This window comes from Tribolium castaneum, chromosome 1 (genome assembly GCF_031307605.1).
Source record: "Tribolium castaneum strain GA2 chromosome 1, icTriCast1.1, whole genome shotgun sequence".
In the NCBI taxonomy this organism is placed as follows: Eukaryota; Metazoa; Arthropoda; class Insecta; order Coleoptera; family Tenebrionidae; genus Tribolium; species Tribolium castaneum.
This window is the reverse complement of record NC_087394.1, coordinates 5,716,018-5,737,583: the sequence shown is the minus strand read 5'-3', so window position 1 is coordinate 5,737,583 and position 21,566 is coordinate 5,716,018. Positions and strand designations below refer to the sequence as shown.

General features: G+C 31.4%; 2 protein-coding genes across 3 annotated transcripts in view; both read right to left on the bottom strand.

The window, feature by feature from the left end:
- Positions 1–401: 401 nt before the first annotated feature.
- LOC656927 (coiled-coil domain-containing protein 86) lies at positions 402–2,002 on the bottom strand. The gene is made up of 3 exons (XM_971123.5): positions 1,874–2,002; positions 1,688–1,819; positions 402–1,361 (listed from the first exon to the last, which is right to left on the bottom strand). Exons 1-3 carry the CDS (start codon positions 1,880–1,882, stop codon positions 576–578), a joined length of 927 nt encoding a protein of 308 aa, XP_976216.1. The 5' UTR covers positions 1,883–2,002; the 3' UTR covers positions 402–575.
- A 2,117-nt stretch (positions 2,003–4,119) lies between these two features.
- The window catches only part of LOC657013 (otoferlin), a 74,945-nt gene continuing 57,498 nt past the window's right edge, over positions 4,120–21,566 (bottom strand). For both annotated transcript variants that reach the window (XM_015978579.2, XM_008200880.3), the window contains exons 15-23: positions 18,942–19,094; positions 18,632–18,832; positions 14,126–15,505; positions 11,407–11,541; positions 11,083–11,354; positions 10,861–11,031; positions 7,380–8,104; positions 4,512–4,791; positions 4,120–4,460 (exon numbers count right to left, since the gene is read on the bottom strand). In XM_015978579.2, the coding sequence (XP_015834065.2) occupies positions 4,280–4,460; positions 4,512–4,791; positions 7,380–8,104; positions 10,861–11,031; positions 11,083–11,354; positions 11,407–11,541; positions 14,126–15,505; positions 18,632–18,832; positions 18,942–19,094 (3,498 nt within the window). In that variant the 3' untranslated portion in view covers positions 4,120–4,279. The remainder of the gene's footprint in view (positions 4,461–4,511; positions 4,792–7,379; positions 8,105–10,860; positions 11,032–11,082; positions 11,355–11,406; positions 11,542–14,125; positions 15,506–18,631; positions 18,833–18,941; positions 19,095–21,566) is intronic.

Genomic DNA, 21,566 nt, shown 5'->3' with positions numbered 1-21,566 from the left:
AATCAATTAATTTCAATTATAAATAATGATAAAAAAATCTGAAGAAAATTCATAAAGAAAAATATAAAGTGTTTAACAGCAAAGCATGGTTGCTATATAGCACTTTTTGAAATATAGTAAAAAATACTTTTCGCAGGTTTATCGTCGGGTCATTTAAATAGAATGGTTAGTCCAGTTAATATACATAAATGAATTGAACTTGTTCAGTATGAAAACTCACCTCACTATTGTATATCTAATTAAGAAACTTACAAACCAGTTATTTCTAGCAGGTCATAATGGCACAAAATATTTTTGTACACTGTTTAGTGTCGACTGATTTTCGCCACTTTATCGAAAGTTTTTTTGAGTCAAGACATTGATTATTATTTATTTTTATTTATGCAGAAGCACAAAAATACTATTTTTTTAAATGACTTTATTTCCATAGTGCGCATATTTACAGCATACATTTTTACGTAGGTATAGTTTTATAACACTTTTAATCCTTAACAATTACTTAACCTGATTAGCACCAAAGTACTAACAATACGAAGGTGATTATTTTTTAAACAAACATCTCCTTACGCCTATCCTTAATTATCACTTTTTTCAGTACTTGTTGAAGTACTAACAGCTTCTCTTACACGTCTCGGTTCATTTTTTTGTGAAGTAGACGTCGGTTTTTGCTCATTTCTCGCAGGAAGTGGTGCTGGTCGAGTCTGGACTTTTGCCTGATTTGTTGCTGGATGATTGGTATCCCTCACAGGTCTGGTACCAGTTGCTGGTGGGTGTTCTGGTTGGGGTTTGTGATCAACTTTTGGGTTCTCAGCTGCTCTCACTGGCCTAGTTTGCGAGGAAGGATACTGTGAGGTGCCTAGTTGGCTTTGTTGGCCTTGAGGGTTTTGTTGGTAGGTTTGTGGGTTAGGGTTGGATTGTGATTGGGGTGTTGGTACTCCTGAAATAAAGTGTGTGGTGTCTCTGGCTGGCCTACGTTGTTCTTGATTTTGTGGGGTTCCTAGTTGGGGTTGTTGGTTTTGTTGGTAGGTTTGTGGGTTGGGGTTGGATTGTGATTGAGGTGTTGGTACCCCTGAGATGAAATGTGTGGTATCTCTGGCTGGTCTACGTTGTGCTTGATTTTGGGGGGTTCCTAGTTGGGGTTGTTGACCGTGGGGGTTTTGTAGGTTGGTGTGGGGTTTAGGGTTGGATTGGGGTGATGGTACTCCTGAGATAAAGTGTGTGGTGTCTCTAGCTGGACGGCTTCCAAATTGGGGTTTGCTGGTACTTGATTGGGCATTTAGGGTGTCTTTTGTTTGGGTAGGGGGTGGTAAGGGGATATCACGGGAGACTCGCTTAATATCGGCTTTGTCCTCATCTGATTCCTGGAAAAAACAAAATTGTCCAAAGTGAAAATATTAAATAGTACTGATTACGTAAGTATGCAAAATTTCGATTCATTCGTACAACAGGAACCTTCTCAAATTTGGTTCGGAAAGTTTAAAAAAATAAAAGTTTAAAAATAGTTAAAATGTACTTTAGACACTTTATGTTAAAAATATTACACTTTGGTTATTTCGTCATCATGTTAATACTAAATAGAAGTAGAACAAAACTAACTTTTTGAGATAGGTACTTTTAGATTTTGTGTTGGTCCAAAACTTCTTTGGATACAATTGGGTTTTACTGTTTACTGTAAGAATTTCCATACCTTTGAGTCGTCTTTTTTGTTCAGAGTGGCTGGCAAAGGCTTGATTCCAACGGTGGTACTTTCGGAATGTTCGTCAAGGGGTGCACTGTGGAGGACAGCGACTAGAGTTGTTACAACAAATAACTGCAATAGCTAAAAACACAAAATTGATGACTTGTGTCCCAAATGATAAAAAAATGGACTTACTAGACCCATCTTGGCGATAAAACTAAACTGAAAATGAGAAAAGCTGAACGCTTTATATAGATGATGTTTTTGTCATGTCACAATGTCATTGGTGTTAAAGACGAGATATTAATTATACGCTAATAACTTTGAGTCACACAAATACATAAACGTCTGTAAATATTTTATTTAAATCAATTATTCTCTTAACGTCTAAGGTTAAAAATTATTATTAGATAATAGAATTTTCCAGGAACAATAACCATATTTGTGTGGACACACTTTGTGGAACCTTTTCAATTTGAAAATTGCTCTCTAAACATATGAATAGCATTTTTTTCCATTTTGCGTTTAGTTCATCTAAGTTATTTTGTCTTAATGCTAGACGGTGCCAGATATTTTATTGGGTACACAAGCTGTGACTTTTTATTTTATTTGACTGTTGCCTTCGAAATTTTATTTTATAAATAATACTACTAATTAATTAATTATTATTATTATTGACGCTTTTAGCTCTTGTTTTGTCAATAACAAAACAGCCTATTTAGGCTATTTAGAGCTTTACTCATGTTTTTAACATGTTAAAAGTAAAACCTTTTGTAATAAAATTGTTTTACGTTAACATAATTTGCGGTTTAGGTTGTTTCTAATTTGGTTTTTTAAATTGTTTACTTTATGTAGAACGTATAAACTTACACAACAATTTTTTCAAAGAAAAAACTGAGCTTTAGCACAAATATTGCAAAGTTTATGAACTGCGAATTGTTGGAACTTATAAAGGACTGTTCTTTCGCAAAATTAAATAGGACTACGTATTAATATAAAAAAATTGAAGTACCTAAGGTACTGTAGGTCCGCACTATCTCTTATTTTTTTTTCTATTGGGTATACATACTTTGTAATAGCTTTATCATCGTCACTTTTGTGAACAAGTACATATTCAGATGTCGTTAAACTGTCATTCATGGTAAATGACGATAAAATATAAAAATCTAACAAGTATTATGATATTTTTTGAACTTAGAAGTCAATGCCAGCTACAATCTTTGATCTGTTTTTGATTTTTTTTTTAATTTTTTTGTGTCGAATCCAAAATTTAGTTTCACGTTTTGTTTGATACAATGAGGAAAGTAGTTTATCTTAAATTGTGAGGGTACTACTTTTTGTTCCTTGCAGTCAATAGTTGCAGACAAATACATTGGAAATAATGTTGATTTGTTGAACAACAGTCAAAACCGAGGTCAAAACCTAATATTTTTTGTTGTATTATCCAGACATGTCCAAAAATATAACTTATTGTGGAAGTACTCGTCTCGTTCTGCAATTTTTATTTTTCTCATTTTTTATGTTTTAATTGCAAGTATTTCAGCATTTTTAACGGACGGGACAATGCACAAATTTTTAGATTTTATTTTCAGTTTTTATGAACATTATCAGTAAAAATAAATTTTTCTTTACTTAGTACTATTCAAACTGTTTGCAACCCACAATTAGAGCCACAATTTTAAAATTTGAAATACGAGCAGAAAAAAGAAACAAATTGATGACGGACGGGACAAAAAATATTGTATGTGAAAATAGCTCCAAAAAAATTATTCAGAAAGATTTTAGTTGTTAAAGACTTTCTTAATATTAAAATTAGACAGTGAAAATTAAAAATCTTGGTAAGAAATATGAACATTTTATATTTGTGATAACGGACAGGACATCAAAAATTAGAAAGATAAAAAGGTAATATTACGAATCAATTTAGAAAATTCCATTTTCTAATCTACCAGAAACTAGAAAAATATTCTTCAAAAATTATTCAACAGTTGTATTACGTCAGTATTTTATGTTATTGCCTAAAAGGCATATAGTATGTAAATTGTAGAATTCAGTGAATTACTTCAATTTAAATGATTATCTTTTCTCCAAAACCCTTGTCGCAAAATACATTAAATGTAAACCGAATCCAGCATTTTTGTATTTTTTTTTGCATTGGTTCCCATTTAAAAAAATTGTTTCTGTATACGATACGAAAATGTTTCGAATGTCAAGGTGATCGCTGATGAATCACTGTCTTCATCTGGCTTATTTGCTCAGTTTTTAACGTAATTATTATAGCCTGAAAGTTTATTGAGAGGTACCTGCTTTTATTTCTTCTCGTATTTATTTACTTACCTGTTATCTCATATTTCAAGCTTGTTTGTATTCTAATGTTAGATCCTCTTTTAAAAAAGTACAGTGTGTCATCAGTTTTATAAACACTTGGTAATAAAACAAGGTTCTTAACGTATTCTTTATATTTTTAACTTTGATTCTAAATATTATAATACAGTTTGATTTAGGCAAAAGCCAAAAATATCTTACATTGTGTCTTTATAATAAGATTTGTACTGATGCTGATGAATACATGATGAAAGATGAAACGAGTGCAGGCAAGCATTAAGCTCCTAACATTTTCTTCACAGTGTAGCCTGGTATAGAGTAGAAGAATAACAAGATGATTATTGCTAAGCCAATGATGATAAAAAGTTTCAAAATAGTCCATTTATAATTGTGCCATATAATATATCGTATCGATTTCAACGGATTCATAAACCACATGAACGACGAATCGGGTCGACTAAAACAGGAAACAAGAGTTTTAAAAACTTCAGCTGGGGACTGGACTCACTTTGGTTTCTCCAAAGGGTCCGGTTCACCCCGTCCCAAGCCCACTGGATTTTTGTCGGCTTCCTCCCTCGATAGGAGGTGTATTTCCGCTTCGACTTTTCCCGTTAATTCCATTTCTTCGTTGTCTTTTTTAATGAAGAACGGCCACCAGCCTTTGACTCGTTTCTGTTTGAAAATGTTTACAACGGGCACTGAACCGTCCGATTTCAACATGTCTAAAGTACACAGTTTGGAGGATTTCGCACCGCGGGGAAAGCGGTTCAAGTCCAGCGTGATGGCCCCTGGAATTACCAACAAAAAAATTAACTTAACGAATTATACAAATAGTGAAAAATGTACGATAATTTATTTTTCCTTGGAAATACGTAGCAGCGTTACAAGGTGGAGTAACGATATAACAAACAAATAAACAAATTAAGAGAGACAAAGTTGAACATAATGTGGTTTGAGTCCAAAAAATTTCCGTGTTTGTAAAATTTCCGGGTGTCTCTTACTTTGCTAAACTTTAGTCATAATTCTTGATACAGCAAATGTTTTTTAATTACGGCAAAACTATTGAAAAAAGTGAAACTATTGTGATACAAACCCATGTAAAATGATCCGGGGAATCGACTGGCGTCGAGCAAATTACACAATTCCCAGTAGTTTTTTAGTTATGATTTTTATATTTAGCGAAAATCAACCAATAGCTCGACAAAAATTGGAAAAATTAAACAATTTAAGATCGAACTAATTGACTTTTTTTGCACTTTTAGGGGTTGTAAAAGAGCCTAAAGACAAAGAAAAGTACATAAAACTTAGCTAGAGCGACGAGTTCTTAAAAAGTATTATTTTGATTTTTTGATGGTAAGGGAAAGACCACTCAAAAATTTTCAATTTTGTTATTTTCTCAATTACGCCAAAACTGTTTGACAAAGTGGAAGCATTTTGATACAAAACTCATGTAAAATGGTCCGGGGAATCGACTGGCGTCGAGCAAATTACAAAATTGTAAATAGTTTTTTAGTTATGATTTTTATATTTACCGAAAATCAACCAAAACCTCGACAAAAGTTGGAAAAATCAAACAATTTAATATCAAAATAATTGACTTTTTTACTCTTTCAGGGCCTGTAGAAGAGCCTAAAGACATAGAAAAGTACAATACTTTGCCAAAGTGATGAGTTAAAAAAATGTATTTTTGAGATAAGGGATAAGACTGCTCAAAATTTTACAATCTTGTTATTTTCTCAATTACAAAACTGTTCGAAAGAGTGGAACTATTTTGATACAAACCCATGTAAAATGATCCGGGGAATCGACTGGCGTCGAGCAAATTACAAAATTTTCAATAGTTTTTTAGTTCTGATTTTTATATTTACCGAAAATCAACCAAAACCTCGACAAAATTGGAAGAATTAAATTTAAGATTATAGAATAGACTTTTTTGCACTTGAAGGGGTCTAAGAGTTTAAAGACAAAGAAATATACATAAAACTTTGCTAGGGCGACGAGTTTTTAAAAATTATTATTTTGATTTTTTGATGGTAAAGGAAAGACCACACAAAAATTTTCAATTTTGTTATTTTTTCAATTACGCCAAAACTGTTTGAAAAAGGGGAAGTATTTTGATACAAAACTCATGTAAAATGGCCCGGGGAATCAACTGGCGTCGAGCGAATTACAAAATTTCTAGTAGTTTTTTAGTTATGATTTTTTTTATTTACCAAAAATCGACCAAAACCTCGACAAAAATTAATTGCCTTTTTTACATTTTTAGGGCCTGTAAAGGAGCCTAAAGACGTAGAAAAGTACATAAAACTTTGTTAAAGCGAACAGTTAAAAAAATTGTGTTTTTGAGATAAGGGATAAGACCACTCAAAATTTTTTAATCTTGTAATTTTCTCAATTACGGCAAAACTGTTCGAAAAAGTGGAACAATTTTGATATAAACCCATGTAAAATGGTTCGGAGAATCGACTGGCGTCGAGCACATTGCAAAAATAGTTTTCTAGTTATGATTTTTTTTATTTACCGAAAATCCACCAAAACCTCGACAAAAATTGGAAAAATCAAACACTTTAAAATCGAACTAATTGACTTTCTTGCACTTTTAGGGGCTGTGTGGGAGCCTAAAGACATAGTCATGTGCATAAAACTTTGCTAGAGCGACGAGTTAAAAAAAATTTATACTTTTTTTGAAGGTATGCCACCACATAAAATTTTCAATTTTGTTATTTTCTAAATTATTCGAGAAAGTGGAACTATTTTGACTCTAGCCTATGTAAAATGATCCGGGGAATCGATTGGCGTCGAGAAAATCACCAAATTCTTAATAGTTTTTCAGTTTATGAATTTTTTTAATTTTACCTATTTTTCTTTTATTTTCAATTTTCTCAAAAGCTGTTGGCCAGAGAATAATGATTTTTTTTAGAAAGGTCGGTAATTGAAAGAACTTTCCAACCACTGAAAACTACATAGTGTTATCTCTAGTAGTTCCTGAGCTATTGCGCGATAAATGTTCCGGGTACCGAAAATTGACTAAAATCTCGGCAAAAATTGGAAAAATCAAATATTTTAATATCGAATCAACTGACTTCTATCGCACTTTTAGGGGTGGTAGAAGACAGTAAAGTAATTTCAGTTCTGATTTTATTGGATTTCTTTCTTTACTTATTCATTACTTTATTTTTACTTTATTTCTACTTGACATTCTTTTTTTCATAACTTGCCATTTTGAGCCAAGGTTATGTTTATCAAATTTATTGCTAATATATCTAACTGTGGTTGAAATCTGTGTTTTCTGTTTGAATTATTTTCTAACTTTTTTTGCGTTATTTTCGAGACACAACACCATGTAGGCAAAAATAATGATATAATGATATAATACCTAAAAAATCATCGGCTGAGAAGTGATCAGCATCCCACACTTGCAGCTCCAACCTCGCTGGAATCTTGCACTCGGTCTCATCCCACGAAAACAGCGATTCCTTTCTCGAAATAACAATTTTTTGTTCAGCCACCATATAATCAAAGGGAAAAATAAACCTCCAATTAAAATTCCCTTCCCCAGTCAACGACCTATAATGTATATCCGTACACTGACAATCCTCCGGTCCCTTAAGCCACCCTTTCACATAAATATCGCTCATCTTCTCCCCCGTGAAAAACGCATCGTCTTCAAGGACAACATCGTCCGTATTCCATATAATAACCCGCAACTCGTAACTCTTCGGTTTCCGGGGAGAAATGTCCAAAGGAGGGCCTGGCAATGGCATATCCATCGGGAACATATCGACCCACATTTCCAGTTTTCCCTGTTCGATTCCGGGCTTATCCGGGTTGTAGAGTGGCCGCGTTTCGACATGTTCCGGGATAAGGTGACACCCAACTTTGGGGAATTCGTGCCAACGGTGTAAAACGGCCAAAGCCATGTGTTCCTCCGATTCTTTCGTCTTGAAAAAATCAAAATCTTCAGATTGGAGTGTGAAAATTTGGCGCCCGATTTTGATCTGACCGTCGGCGTATACAGGGGGTTCAACTTTTGCGTCTTTGCATAGTTTTGCCAAAATTTGGGTCGGTTTCATTGCGTCTCTCCAAGCGTTGTATCCTTGTCTGTGTACAACAGTTCGTGAAATGATAATAATTAATATTGCGAGAAGAAAGTCACTCTTAAAAATTGGTACTCTTATTTATAAAAACCTACATGGGATTTATTAATAATTATAAGTAATTAAGGTATTTGTTGGTAATTGATTAAATACTTCAATTAAATTTAGAATATTTAAATTATATTGATTAAGTAATTAAAAGTAATTTTATTAATCCTTTGAAATTACTTTTATTAAAAAAAATTGATTGTATCTATTACTATTCAAATATACAGTCAAACCTTAATAAGTCGATCTTCGATAAATCGAATTTTTTGATAGTTCCAATTTCATACGATAACTCAAGATCGTATAACTAGATCGTAATCTGTTTTTCTAAAAGTAGATTTTTTTACCATTCATACTTTAAATCTAGCGGTAATTTTTTTATGTATTTTTGAACAAAACAACGTTTTAGCATCGCTTGTTCTAGAATGACAAGAAATAATAGAAAATATTTTTGCAGCGTTCTGTGTAATTCCAGTTACTAATTTCTTAGTTGAAAAATAGATATTTTTTGTATGATGCTTATTAAAACATATTTTATGAACTTACCACTTGTATCTTAAGTTTTTTTTGAAAATTTAAGTTTTCGATAACTCGAAATATTTTGTTGGGAACCACGTATTCGGGTTATCGAAGGTTAACTGTAGTATTTTATATAGTCAAATATACAGATCATCCAGACGAACATATTTTAAATATATAAACGAATAGGTTACAGAATACTGTTTTTAATCATTATAAATTAGATACGACACCGATTTTGCTATTTAAATAAATACCGGTTGATTGATTTCAAACCCAAACAAAAAAAGTAAATACTTTATCATCTCCGTTAGAGATATAATAATTTTTGAAGAGTAAAGTTTTTTAAAATTTCTTATAATTCTGGAATTATACAATGTGTTTTTAATTGATTATCATCTAGTCGTCTCTGAATTTTCCAAGTAAAATCAGAAATGCCGCTTTAAAGAATTAATGACTGGCTTTTAGACATTTCGAATATTTATTTATTACCAAAAGTGTTTTCGTGGACAGTGTAACAATTTAGTTGCATTTTAATTTTTTTAAATTAATTAATTACCAATTTTGTGAATTTTACTACTGGCAGTTTTGACAATTATTGAGCAGAGCGGCTCTAATTTTTTTACATGTAAACCAATTTCAAAGTTAACTAGATGAGAATCATTTAAAAACACATTGTATATAAAAAAATTTGAAAAGGCACCAGCACCAGCGATTTTTTTTGGCCATCAAAATTAGTTTTTGAACTAATACTTTACGAATAATATACAGGGTGCTCAAAAACTGGCACACCAACTCAGTGGTACGTTATTGAGAAGCAAGTGCAGATTACGGGAAAAATGTTGAAAAAATTCCTAAAGTTATATTTAAAAAAATCTGGAGCTTCAAACTTATTGTGTTAACTTCTTTAGTTTTCATTATTTTTTTATATTTTTATGTTTCATACCAGGTAATCGTTCCGTAACAAAACGATGAATAATTATTTTAAAATTTACTATCAGATTTTAGCAGTTTTTTAAAATCTGTTATTTATCAATAACTTTAATACAAAGAATTTTTTTACTATTTTTACATTTATATGTAACCAGTTCTCTACCACACACCATTGAGTTGGTGCGCCAGTTTTTGAGCACGCTGTAGTATTTAAATGTAATTATTGTGTATTTAATCGTAATTATTCAAATTTAAGTGTAAAAAAGTGTGGATACAGTTACATGTTTTCAGAGCGGTTTAACAAAGAACCTTGAAATTTGGGAAAAAAGTTAAAAGTGTTAAGTGTTTAAATTATATCATCTGAGAGCTTTTTTAAATTTCTATCGTTATTTTTTTTGAAAATACAAGGAAGCTATCTTGATTTTTTTAAGTAGCAGGATGAGTCACATTTAATAATTTTTAAGAGAGCATTTTTTTTTCTAAATTTAGTGATGTAACTTAATACCCACCTTTGTTTTTATTAAGAAAGGTAAAAAAAAGTCAAAAATTTAATTTTGGATTTCTGGAAAAGTAAAACTACGTTAGCTTTGAAAATACTGTTATTAAAGTTATTTGTATGTTAGCAAACAAATAAATTTGTGTGCAATAATTGGTTTGTTTATCAATGGTACATTTAAGTGAAACTGAGTGAAAAAAATTCTCATGTTAATAAATAAGAATAAATAAATAAATAAATAAAAATCATGTATTTCGTGTTTAATTTTTTTATTACAACGTTTTTTTTCAGTTTTGTTTTTTTAACAATTATTTTTAACTTTTACTTATTTTTTAGTCAATGCTTAAGCAGCAAAGAGCTAACGGTAGATAAAGACAACATTGCCAAGGCTAACAAAATTTTACATTTTTCAAAATTTTATTAGTTCGATTTTTTAAAATTTTGATTAAATTAAGGTATGCATGTGTTACATCATAGATCTCAGAAAAAAATGCTCTTCTTAAAAATATTAAATTTGACCCTTCTTTCCATTACAAAAAAAACCAAGTTAGCCTTGTATCCTAAGAACAAATGGATACAGAAATTTGATGAACACCTGAAACGATAAAATCTATATACTCTTAAGCATATACCACATTTGAATAAGTTTTGATGAATAGTTTTTATAATATTCAACTGTATCCATACTTTTAAGCGACCTCGTATTTTTTAGTCATATGTTTAAAAAAGTGACTTTCCCCTCGTAAAATTGTTATAAAACCTACTCTTCGTATTTCTCCGGTAATCCACAAGTGGCTCTATGTCTGCTATAAAACCTATTCTCTAAATCAATTTTCGTTTCCCCGACCATATCATCCGACCCAACTAAATCCCAATCGTATATCTGGATTGTCAACAGTGAATCTTGCGGGAAAGTCGCTTCGATCTCAAAGCATCTGCAAAAATCATCAATCAGACTTTGCCTTCTTTCACCACAAAATCCTCACTTTCCAAAAACTGGATTGAGCTGTTTTGAAATGTAATTGTCTTTATCGCTTATTCGCTTTGATCCGAGTTGGATCACAACATATGGATCCGCTTTCCCGTTCAAGTCCATGGGGTGGAGATCGTTGGCTTTGACTACGTAAACGCGCACCAGGACTCGGATCGGGTCGTTGGAAGGCAAGCCTTGGAAAAAGCCGAATTGTGGGTCGAGGCCCATGATTGTGTGGTCCTCGAGGTCTTTGGGTAAAGGCCATTTGTAGACTTTAATAGCGCCCTATAATAATAATTATTATTACTATTTGGAATTGTCTATTTAGTTGTGTTACTTTAAAGTAGCCAACGACTCGACTGTCGTCTTCTGATTCGTCTCCAGTCTTTTTGCCTCTGTATAGTTCGAAAGTGTGCAACCACTCTTTGAATTCGCCAAATTCTGGCACGGCTTCAAGCTCCGTTGGATAAATCTGGAAAGAATCAAATAACCAAACTGTAAAAAGTGAATTTAAATCTAGGTCGGAACTATTCAAAGCGAGACTTTCCGAAAAATTTGAAAAAAAAAGGAAAAACATGTGACGGTACAAAAGGGGCTAGCTTATTAAAAAATTAGAAATGTTCAGTAGTTTACGAGTTCATGCCATTAGAGGACCATGTTCTGAAGAAAATTTTACGCAATTTTGATCGTTTTTTTTTTATTAAAATGTCAAGGAACATGCACGTTATGCACAAGTGGCTTGTAATTTCTGTGTAATTTGCATTAGGAATATTATTGGTTGAAAATGTTTAGAAAATGTGAGTTGTACTTCTTTCAAAAAATTTCATATAGGAAAAAATACGAGAATTATTTGTCAGTCATATTGAGAATTATTTTAAAATCTCGTCATGATCTTGTAATAATAAAATACCAATTTTTTTTCTGTTTTCTTCTAATGTTTTGTATTTAATAGTTCAGATCTCCTTTGAAATGGTACGTGTAAAATAATAATAACATCTCTGTTTAGTTGATTATTCACTATTTGTAATCTAACCTGTTTATTGCTAACTTGTATCTTTAGTTGGTGTCTTATTAAAACTGTTTATTCAAAATTTAAATAATTCAAGTTGACTACCTTATTGCCCGGAAATCAAATAAATTTATTCGTTTTTTAGTTCTGTGTGAAAAACTACTCAAACCCTTTTAAAGAATACTCGTACAACTGAAAAATAAATAAAAATGGAAACTTTCTAATTAGAAGGTACGAAAGCTGCTATTAATGGCTCTTGTACATTTTAAACATATTTTATTAAAAATACCCCTAGTGTCCAATAGATGGAAAAGCAGTTTCCCCTTTAAGTTTCGATTTTTTCATATTTTCCCATATTTTTAACGCTAATAATTTAAGTTCTGTTAGCCCATCAGATGCAGTTGTACTCGTATAACGGCGTTATCAAGACTTCTTACAAAGAAATTACAAAAAGGAGTAAACTCCGCTCATTTCCATTTTGTTTGTCTAATTTTTTTTATGAAATCACTCTTTTGTGTTTTCAGTTCTTCAAGAAAAACATTCTGAAGTTTTTCATGTTTTTTATGTACTTAATTAAAAGACTGTTTAAGAAAAAAATTTGTTGACAGATTCTTTATTTGATTGTGAAGGAAGTTTATGTTTCATTAGCTGATAATGTTATTAATTTTTTGTTTTATGAAAACTGTGGTTAAAAGTTCTGATATTTATGTGAAGAAAGAAAGAAAAATTGTAATTATAATTTACAAAGATTGTTTTTATGAAGATACGAGTACTTGTTAATACTTACTACTTACCTAGGAAAGGAATATACTTTTACATACCTATTGAAGGTACGTCCATTTAAGACAAAATAAAAATGCGTATACGATTAATAATAATAATTTGGTGTTTTTTCGCTTTATTACACATAAAAATCTTAGGATTAATGACCGAAAAAATGTTAAAATAACACCATTTTTGCCAAATTTTGTTTTTTTATGACTTAGATTTGAAGATATTTTTCTGGATAACGAAAAAAGGAAAAATAAAAATTTTTCAAAAAGGAAAAACATCGCCCGAAACAGGCTAAAGTGACATCAGTTTCAACACAAATTTTGGAATAATTTTTCAGCCAGTTTTTGAGAATTTTGTAGAAACACCTTAAATTTTAGATAAGTCTAGGTCCAAAGTTTCTCTCTATTTTTCTGTATAAATTACTACAAGTCTCTGTTTAAATTCCAGAAAATTGCTTTTAAACACTAAAAAACAAATTAACCCCATTTTGATTGAATCTGGGGTATTTTTGGATTATTTTTAAAGAAATTATACGACAGACTGACTGAAAAAAGAATTTAAAAAGCTCGCAAAAGGCAAAAAAAGTAATAAGTATTGACATAACTTGAATTTTGCTTAAAAAATGCAAAAATTCGATTTTACGATTAGCTTATCGTTTATTTTCTTGTTTTAATTTTTCACTTTGTTTTTGCGAAATTTTGAAAAAAATCGGCTATATTTTGTTCAATAAGTAATCAAAATTAAATTTAAATGTATTGAAGTCTGAATAAACAATAAATGTTGATTATTAAGAAACGAAGTTATATTTTTATTTTACATTCAATTATGGGGGAGAATACCATAATAAAAAGCTTTAAATTTTATTCATTTTCCAAATGTTTTACAGGCGTTTTAAGTAGCATTTTTGAAACTTATTTACAGGACACATTCTTTTATTTAGGCCGTAGGGGAGAAAGTCTTTGAAAATGCAATCAGTGCTTTATTTAATTCACAAAAACGGGCTAAAATAACATCAATGCGATTGGACAGATTTTTCAGCCAGTTTTAGAATTTTTTTAGAAAGACCTTGATTTAATTAATTAATTCAAAGAAAAATTATGCAGGAACTCGAGGGAAATTGTACTACGTAGGTTCTAATATTCTCTCATTATTTTCTTACAAATTGCTACATGCACAGAGGGCTGAATAAATAATAAATAAATATAAATAAAAAAATTCGGAAATTCTCGAAAAAAGTCGAAAAATCAAAAATCGTCTTTAATAAATCTCTCACCTTACACAGCGCCGGTTTATATTTACTCCTTTTCCTCACACTCTTCGGACTAATCCTTGCCGCAAACCTCGACGCTGTCGCTGCTGTTTTAAACCCAAACCTCCTTTTCCCATCCCCTGGACTCTTATCGGACGTATTCCCCGACTGTTGCCCATCCTCATCCACCAAAATCTGCAAATTACCATTCTGCTGACTCAACAGTTTCTTCGCTTCCTTCGACTCGTCAATCATCCTTTCAATAGACGCAAAATATTTCGTCCACCAATCACGACTTCCTTCCTCATCATCCACGTCTTCGTCAAGGCTCGGTTTACGTTTCTTCCCCGTCTCTGCCTTGGCTTTAGCCACACTTTGCTGCGTCCCATAACCGATAGAAATGGAAATATCTTTCGGGAGAAGCGGACTTTTCTCTTTGTCATTTTCGGGGAATGTTAGGTTAGTTGGGGAGGACTGTTGTGGGGGGATGTCTGGTTTCGGCTGGTTGAGGGAGCGTTTGCGATCTTCCTCCCGGTCTTTTTTCGTAAGGGGGCTGTACATGTACTTGTGGATTGAGTTGATCATGTGGGTGCCCACAAGAGTGTAGCGACCAAAGCTGCGACAATCAACCGCTCGGATTGTTAACGGGGGGCGGTAGAGCTCCTGTTCTGGCAAATCCAGGTCCAGGAATTTCACTGGATTGCTAAAATTTGGGTTTTTCTTTGCATTTTGTATGATAGAGGAATATAAAATGTGACCAGAACATTCAATATCAACTCGTGGTTTGTCAACCGTTAGCAAATGTATTCGTTTGAGGTCTCTCAAGCCCCAAAACAGTACTTCAATGCGATAGCGGGCCAAAGTCGGCCGAATTCCTCTCGGAACTGGAAGCATTGGCACCAAGTCCTTTAAATCCGTGTCCTTGTAAATGGGAATGTCCTTGGGGGCCGGTAGTGGGGGTAACGTCCCTCCATCAACATCGTTCGGAAGCTCCAAAAGCTCGAAAGCTGCCAATAACTCGCCGGCATGATCACTCCCACGTGTTATATCAAACCACTCCAAAGAGGGAGGAAATTTGGGTTTAGTGTAAGCTTCCTCCCTTAATTTAACATGAGCTTTGGCCAAAGCTCTCCCAATAAACTCCGATTTTCCCACTTTATCCTGGTCAAAAATCTCGATGATTATGGAAGGAGGGTCCTGTTTGATTTCTTCCGCCGTTCCGTAAATTAAAATCTCGCCAAAAATTAACAGTTCGTCCCATGTGGGGCTTAAAGTCTCGTCGATGACTTGGGTGGTTTTGCTAAATTCTCCAGCGATGACTCGAGCAAAAGGGTCTGAAAGTCCAGACGCGTCGCTTCCTATTAACGAGCGGGCTTGGTAGATGTGGGCGCGTAGTTGAAAAATCTGAAATTACAGTGCAATTTCTGACGAAATAACAGGCTGTCCCAACGATCTGAAAAAGCTCCATAACTCTATTATTTGGGATATTAACTTTTTCTGTTTTTTAGATTATAGCTGCGTTTCTGCTGCATATTTATAAAATCTTCAGGATGTCTCACTATTAAAAAAACACTAAAGTTATGTTTTTTCAAATGAAGCACCCTAAATTTTATTGCATTTTTGGACGTGGCTATTAATACTAATGATTTTAATCAAAACTTGTATTAGTCGATTCTGCTTAGTTTCTGAACTATTTTGATTTTTTAAAAACACGTTTTATTTAATAACTTATTACACAAAAAGGAAGAATTGTAGAAAAGTAAGACTTTCATCACTTTAAAAGGAAAAGCTCAAACTTAAATCTGTTCTAATTGCTTAGCACATTGCAGTTAAAACATAGAAGAATAAGTTTCAATACCTAAAGTTAAGAACTAAGAAGATATTTCACTTAATTAAAAGTTAATTTCGGCAACAATGCCTACTATTCATGAACATTGCTGTTTCTGTAGTAAACCATCCATAACCATAACAACTCTACCACAAACCATTTATTCTTTATACGAAATATTAAAATTTTAGTTATTTCACTGTAATAAATGACGAATGATGGCCTCAGAGTAATACTAAAGTTATTAGCTGAAATTTTTACTTTTCAGCTACTGAAACAATAGTTTATATATTTTTTAATGTGTAAAGTTAAATATCTTTTGAGTAATCAGAAAAAAACACTTAACTGTTAATGTTTTTAGAGAGACAGATAAAAAGTCTTTTATTTTATTGAACATCCAACGAACCTCTACATTTTTTATCTTCGTGATTACAGTAAGGTAAAAAAATATATCCTTTAAGTATGAACTTTCTTCTTTAAAGTGGTGAAAGTTTTACTTTTCTGAGATTTATAATTTTTTTTGTAATGATTTTTTTTAAAAGCAAGTTTTCGTCAAAAAAAAAACATTATTTCAAAAACAAAGCAAAATCGACCAATAAGTTAGTTTATAGAAACATTAGTGTTAAAAGCTATATCCAAAATTGCAAAAAAATATAGGTTGTTCTATTAAAGAAAAATCATAAGTTTGTGTTGTAGTTAATTTCGGTAACACTCTGTATACTTGAGAATAACACTACTCAACACAAGATTTCTTCTCTGAACAATTTAAGTAAAATTTTTATCATAACACATCACATTTTCTTAATAAATTATTTGTTTATCATTTTATCACTCATATTTTTACTTCAATAACTTTTTTTAAAACGTTTATCATTTGTTAGTTTATTAAAACTATAATAAAAGGAAATTTTGTAACAGGCTTTGAAATATCTTGTAAACTTTAGTTGTCAAAATTATTTTTGAGCGTTGTTACTTTCTGGCAAAAACTAAGTTTACTGTTAAATCGTTTCTTCGTAAAAACATTAGAAAAATAAAAATCCCATGGCAATAACTTGCAAAAACCATGCTGATTCGTTCTGCTACATTTGAAGGCTAATTTGTGATCAATTGTAAAAAATAATTTTTGTAAGCTATAATAATTAATAGTTATTTATTTGTCAACACTGGCAAAATTTCCGGTTTTTCTCCTGTGTAAGATAGTCTTGACAATTGTTTGGCATTTCTCAATACAAAACATCAGATTATTTTTAACAGATTTAAAGGAATTTTCAGCCTTGCTGCGAGTCTAATTTGAAGAATAAAATGATGTATTTAACTCGTTTTTGTGTAAATCGATTCATTTATTTCACCTAGTAGATGATAAACCACTTGTGGTTTAATTTTCTACTCGTAAAATAAGCCTCTTATATACCCTGAAATTCGTTAAATAAAAAACCATTTTATATACAAATTCATAACTTAAAAACTGAACGACGTAGAGCAAAATGATTAATTCCATTGAATTCTGCGACTCATTTTACGTATTACCTCAGCTTTTTTCTAAAATTACCTTACTCGAGAATTTGTTAAAAAGCTTAATTTAACGTCAAAAATGGTGGATGCGCCGGGTTATTTATAAAAATTCATAACTTAATAAATATCGTAAAGCAAATTGGTTTATTTTATTGAATTTTTTGATTTATTTTACGTAATGAAAATTTAAAATTTTGAATTTTTAACAGTTTTAGTGGTCACTAAACTATAAATAATATTTTTTTTAAATGCTGTTTTAGCAAAGTTTTATGGACTTTTATATGCTTTTACAGCGTCTCGTGTTGTTAACAGTGTAAAACTGCCATTTGCTTTAATTTTTGATGTTTGATTTTTTCAATATTTGTCGAGATTTTTGATAATCCACATGTGAAATAACACGTAATTATTTATTGTATAACGATCTCACAATGTGTTTTAACGAACGAAGGTCGAGCGTTTAATTAAGTGGATAAAACACATGTAAGACCGGTATATATTTTCAAATTATTTTTCAAAATTTTCATTTGACGTTTTGTTGAAGTTTGGCAAATTAATTTTTAAAATAGAAATACTGCTTCGTTTACAGTAAATCTGTTCTCGACGTCGAATAAAGAAGAAATTAACCATATTTTCTCATTTAATATAAATATATAAATATATAAATGTATAAATATATAATATAATATAATACGTAATATATATAAATATATTAATATATAAATGTAAGAAATGCAGTCTAATTTCGTTAGTTGTCTTATGGTGTTTTCATAAGACCTATAGGTTTTATTAGTATTATTATAGGTCTCGTAGTAGCAATATTATGGCTGTGGATAAAATCTTTAAAATTTCTGTTGATATTATTTACAAACGTGACGTGATAAGATTAAACTGGCTTCGTATTTGAAATGATATATATTCGCATGACAAAAAAAAAACAATGATACTTGTGCATAGAAGAAATTACAAAACTTTTAGCTTCTGGCGACAGCTCATGGCATAACACACTAGTTATGTTTCACTTAGAGGACACAGAAAAATTTCAAATTTGTTGGGTAGTGTAATTAAATGAGTCAAAGGATTACTATGTACGCCTTTCGTAAAAAAAGATTAATTTTCTAATATTTAAAGGTCAATAATGGACTTTTTCACATCGCTGTGACACCCTATATTTCGTTTCAGTGTTAAATTACGTGTTTTTCGACGTAATGGATGATGGAAGGGGGGAGGGCACGCGGCCGTTCGACGTTTCTAATTTCGTGTGTCGTTTCGTAGCCTTTGGGAATGCCATTAATAAAGTTCTTTTTGTGTTTGAGCATTCCTAGCCAGAGATAGATCTGGAGTTTGGCGGGGATTGACCAGCCGCTGGGGCCGGTGCTGCGTTTTCCAGGCAGCTGGAAATGTCAATTCTTGAATGTTTGTAATCGGAAACGAATTTAATTTAACACAAGTCAAGAAGTTAGTTTGCTAATAAGGAAAGTATTCGTTTAGTGAAATACTCACTTTGAGGAACATGGTCTGGACTTTTCCGCAATCTCTACCGCTCTCTTCGTCCACGATTGAATAAATAATGTCGCGAACGGAGATGCGTTGATAAGCTTGACGTTTACCGCCACTGATAATCCAGAGGAATACGTCCGGAAGGGCGTGTTGTGGCTGGAAAATTTTCAGCAAGGGTTGTAAACAAGGGGGGGTTTATAAGTTTTTTTAATTCAAGAAATTTAGAGAAATACGAAGAGAATTATTGTGAAAAAATGGACTAAGTGACACCTAATAGGTGGAGATGAAAGTAGGAACTACTAAAGTTTGTAGAGGGTGGTGTTCTGGAAAAATAACTATAAATAAGTATTACACCACTTTAAAGAGCAAAATTTAAACTTAAAGCTGGAAGCTTTAAAGCTTTAAATTAAGAACGTAAAAACCTAAGTAGTTTGTTAAAGTTCAGTAACCTAAACAAAATTAAATGGAATACCTACCCAATTTTTTTTGTTTATAGAGTTTTTTGAGCCAAAAAAATAAAATTATTTAAAAAATTAAACAAAACTAACGAATAGATAAAGCTTAGCTTAAAATCATCACTACTAAAAGTTACATCCAAAAATGCAATAAATATAAGGATTTTCATTAAAAGAAAACAAAAGATTGTATTGTAGCTTATTTATGAAACAATCGTTATACCTGAATACAGAGTGAGTCAATAGAGTGGGTTACTTCTGACATGTGCTAAGACGCAACCAAAAATACTAATTGCACTTACTACTTGAATACTTCGTTTTATTTTTATAAACATTAATTACTGAATGCAAACTGGTTTTTTATCTTTTAAATAATAATAATCTAGAATGAAATTTTAGCAAAACTGTAAAGACAAACTTGATACTACCCAGATCAACAAATAAAACATCGTTTCTATTTGTAATTTTTCAATAAAAAATTCGCAATTTACTTAAAATTTGGAAAAAGATAACATACTAAAACGTGTACCCGCCTATGGATACTAAAATAAAAGAACCGAACTATTTTTGTTGTGATAGAAACGGACAATTTAAACAATTTAAAACAATAATGAAAATTGTTGCTATAAATACAAACTAATTTTTAAATACTGACTGGTTCCTTTGCAGAAAAGAAAGGAGGAAAACACTAAAAATTATAACTGAGAATTTTGCAAAATGTTATATAGAAAAGTTGTTGTATTTGATAAGTTTTATTACGTGTTTAAATTAGCACACGTATTTCTGATACACCCTATATAATTTTTTTAATGATAACCGATCTGGTGAGCTGCAATTGGTATTAATAGTTGCATATGTATACAAATTCAGAAATAACCTACTTGTGACTCACCCTGTATAATTTTGAGTGATGTAGGGGGTTTGTTTCTATACGTTTTGTTTTATGGTGAATACAACTTAATAAATCATACATGTACTGATTTCTTTATTTTTTATTGGTATCTTAAATTTTTCATAAAGATGAAAATTAAAAAAATAACACTTGGAAAAAACGTTGAAAGGTGAAAATCAGAAATAAAGTTCTTATCTCCAAAAATGCTTCATGAAGGAGTTTAGAACTCGTATTTCTCAAAATAACAAATTAGACATTTTTAAAAAATTTTAAACAATAAATCTGAATCTGTCACAAAAATTTTAGAATTTTACATTTGATACTTTGATTCAACGGCATATTATTACGCCAAGTGTAAACTGTTGTATTTTTATGTTCTCCGGTTACTGACATAAATGAAAAAAAAAGGTTTCTTCGGAAAGTTCTCTCACAAATATTTCCGGTAATAGGTCCATAGCAACTTTTGTTCTTATTTTGACCTAAAGGAACATCCGTAGCTTAATTATCTTAATTTAATTTTTTTATTATTGAATAGTTAAATCTTGGTTTTTGGTTTTCGACAACTAAAAAATTTTACACAAGTAAATAATGGAAAAGATATCAACGATAAAGCAAGGCACATTTGTGTAAACTAGCAACGCAAATGATTTTGTTTTGTTTAAAAAGCACACGGAATGAGTATATTTTTTTAAATCAAAAGATCAGATTTTTTAAATCTGTTGTCTAGTCTAGCAAAAAGCAAACATGTCAAACGGTAATAATTAGAGGGATTACTCTGGACGTCATAAAAAGGAATGTGTAATTAGAGGCACACATATGTATGTGGGAGGAAATAAAAGCACACGGAGAGTTTTTATTTTTTGCTATCATATTTCTGTACCTGAGAGCAACAACAGCCCGTTTCTTTCAGAACAAATTAATGCATTAATTAATAGTTTAAAGTACATTCTACAAAGAATTCCAAAAAATATTTCTGAAATTAAGCATTTTTGCTCTCGGATGCAGATTTAGAACTCTGATAAACAACAAATAAAGCACATCATATTAGTTATACAGGACTATTCGTGTTCATGCACATATGCGACAATATTTGAACCTCGAAATGGTGCTTATGTAAATCATAACACGTATTGCATCTAAACTGATGAGAATTTTTTTGTTGATAACATTTTAAGCCTTTTAATATCTGAATTCTAGATTATAAACACTATTTTAAAACACGTTTCCCATGGCAACGTGTTTTAAGTTAAAATTTTCCAAGAAAAAAATTAAATAGCACTC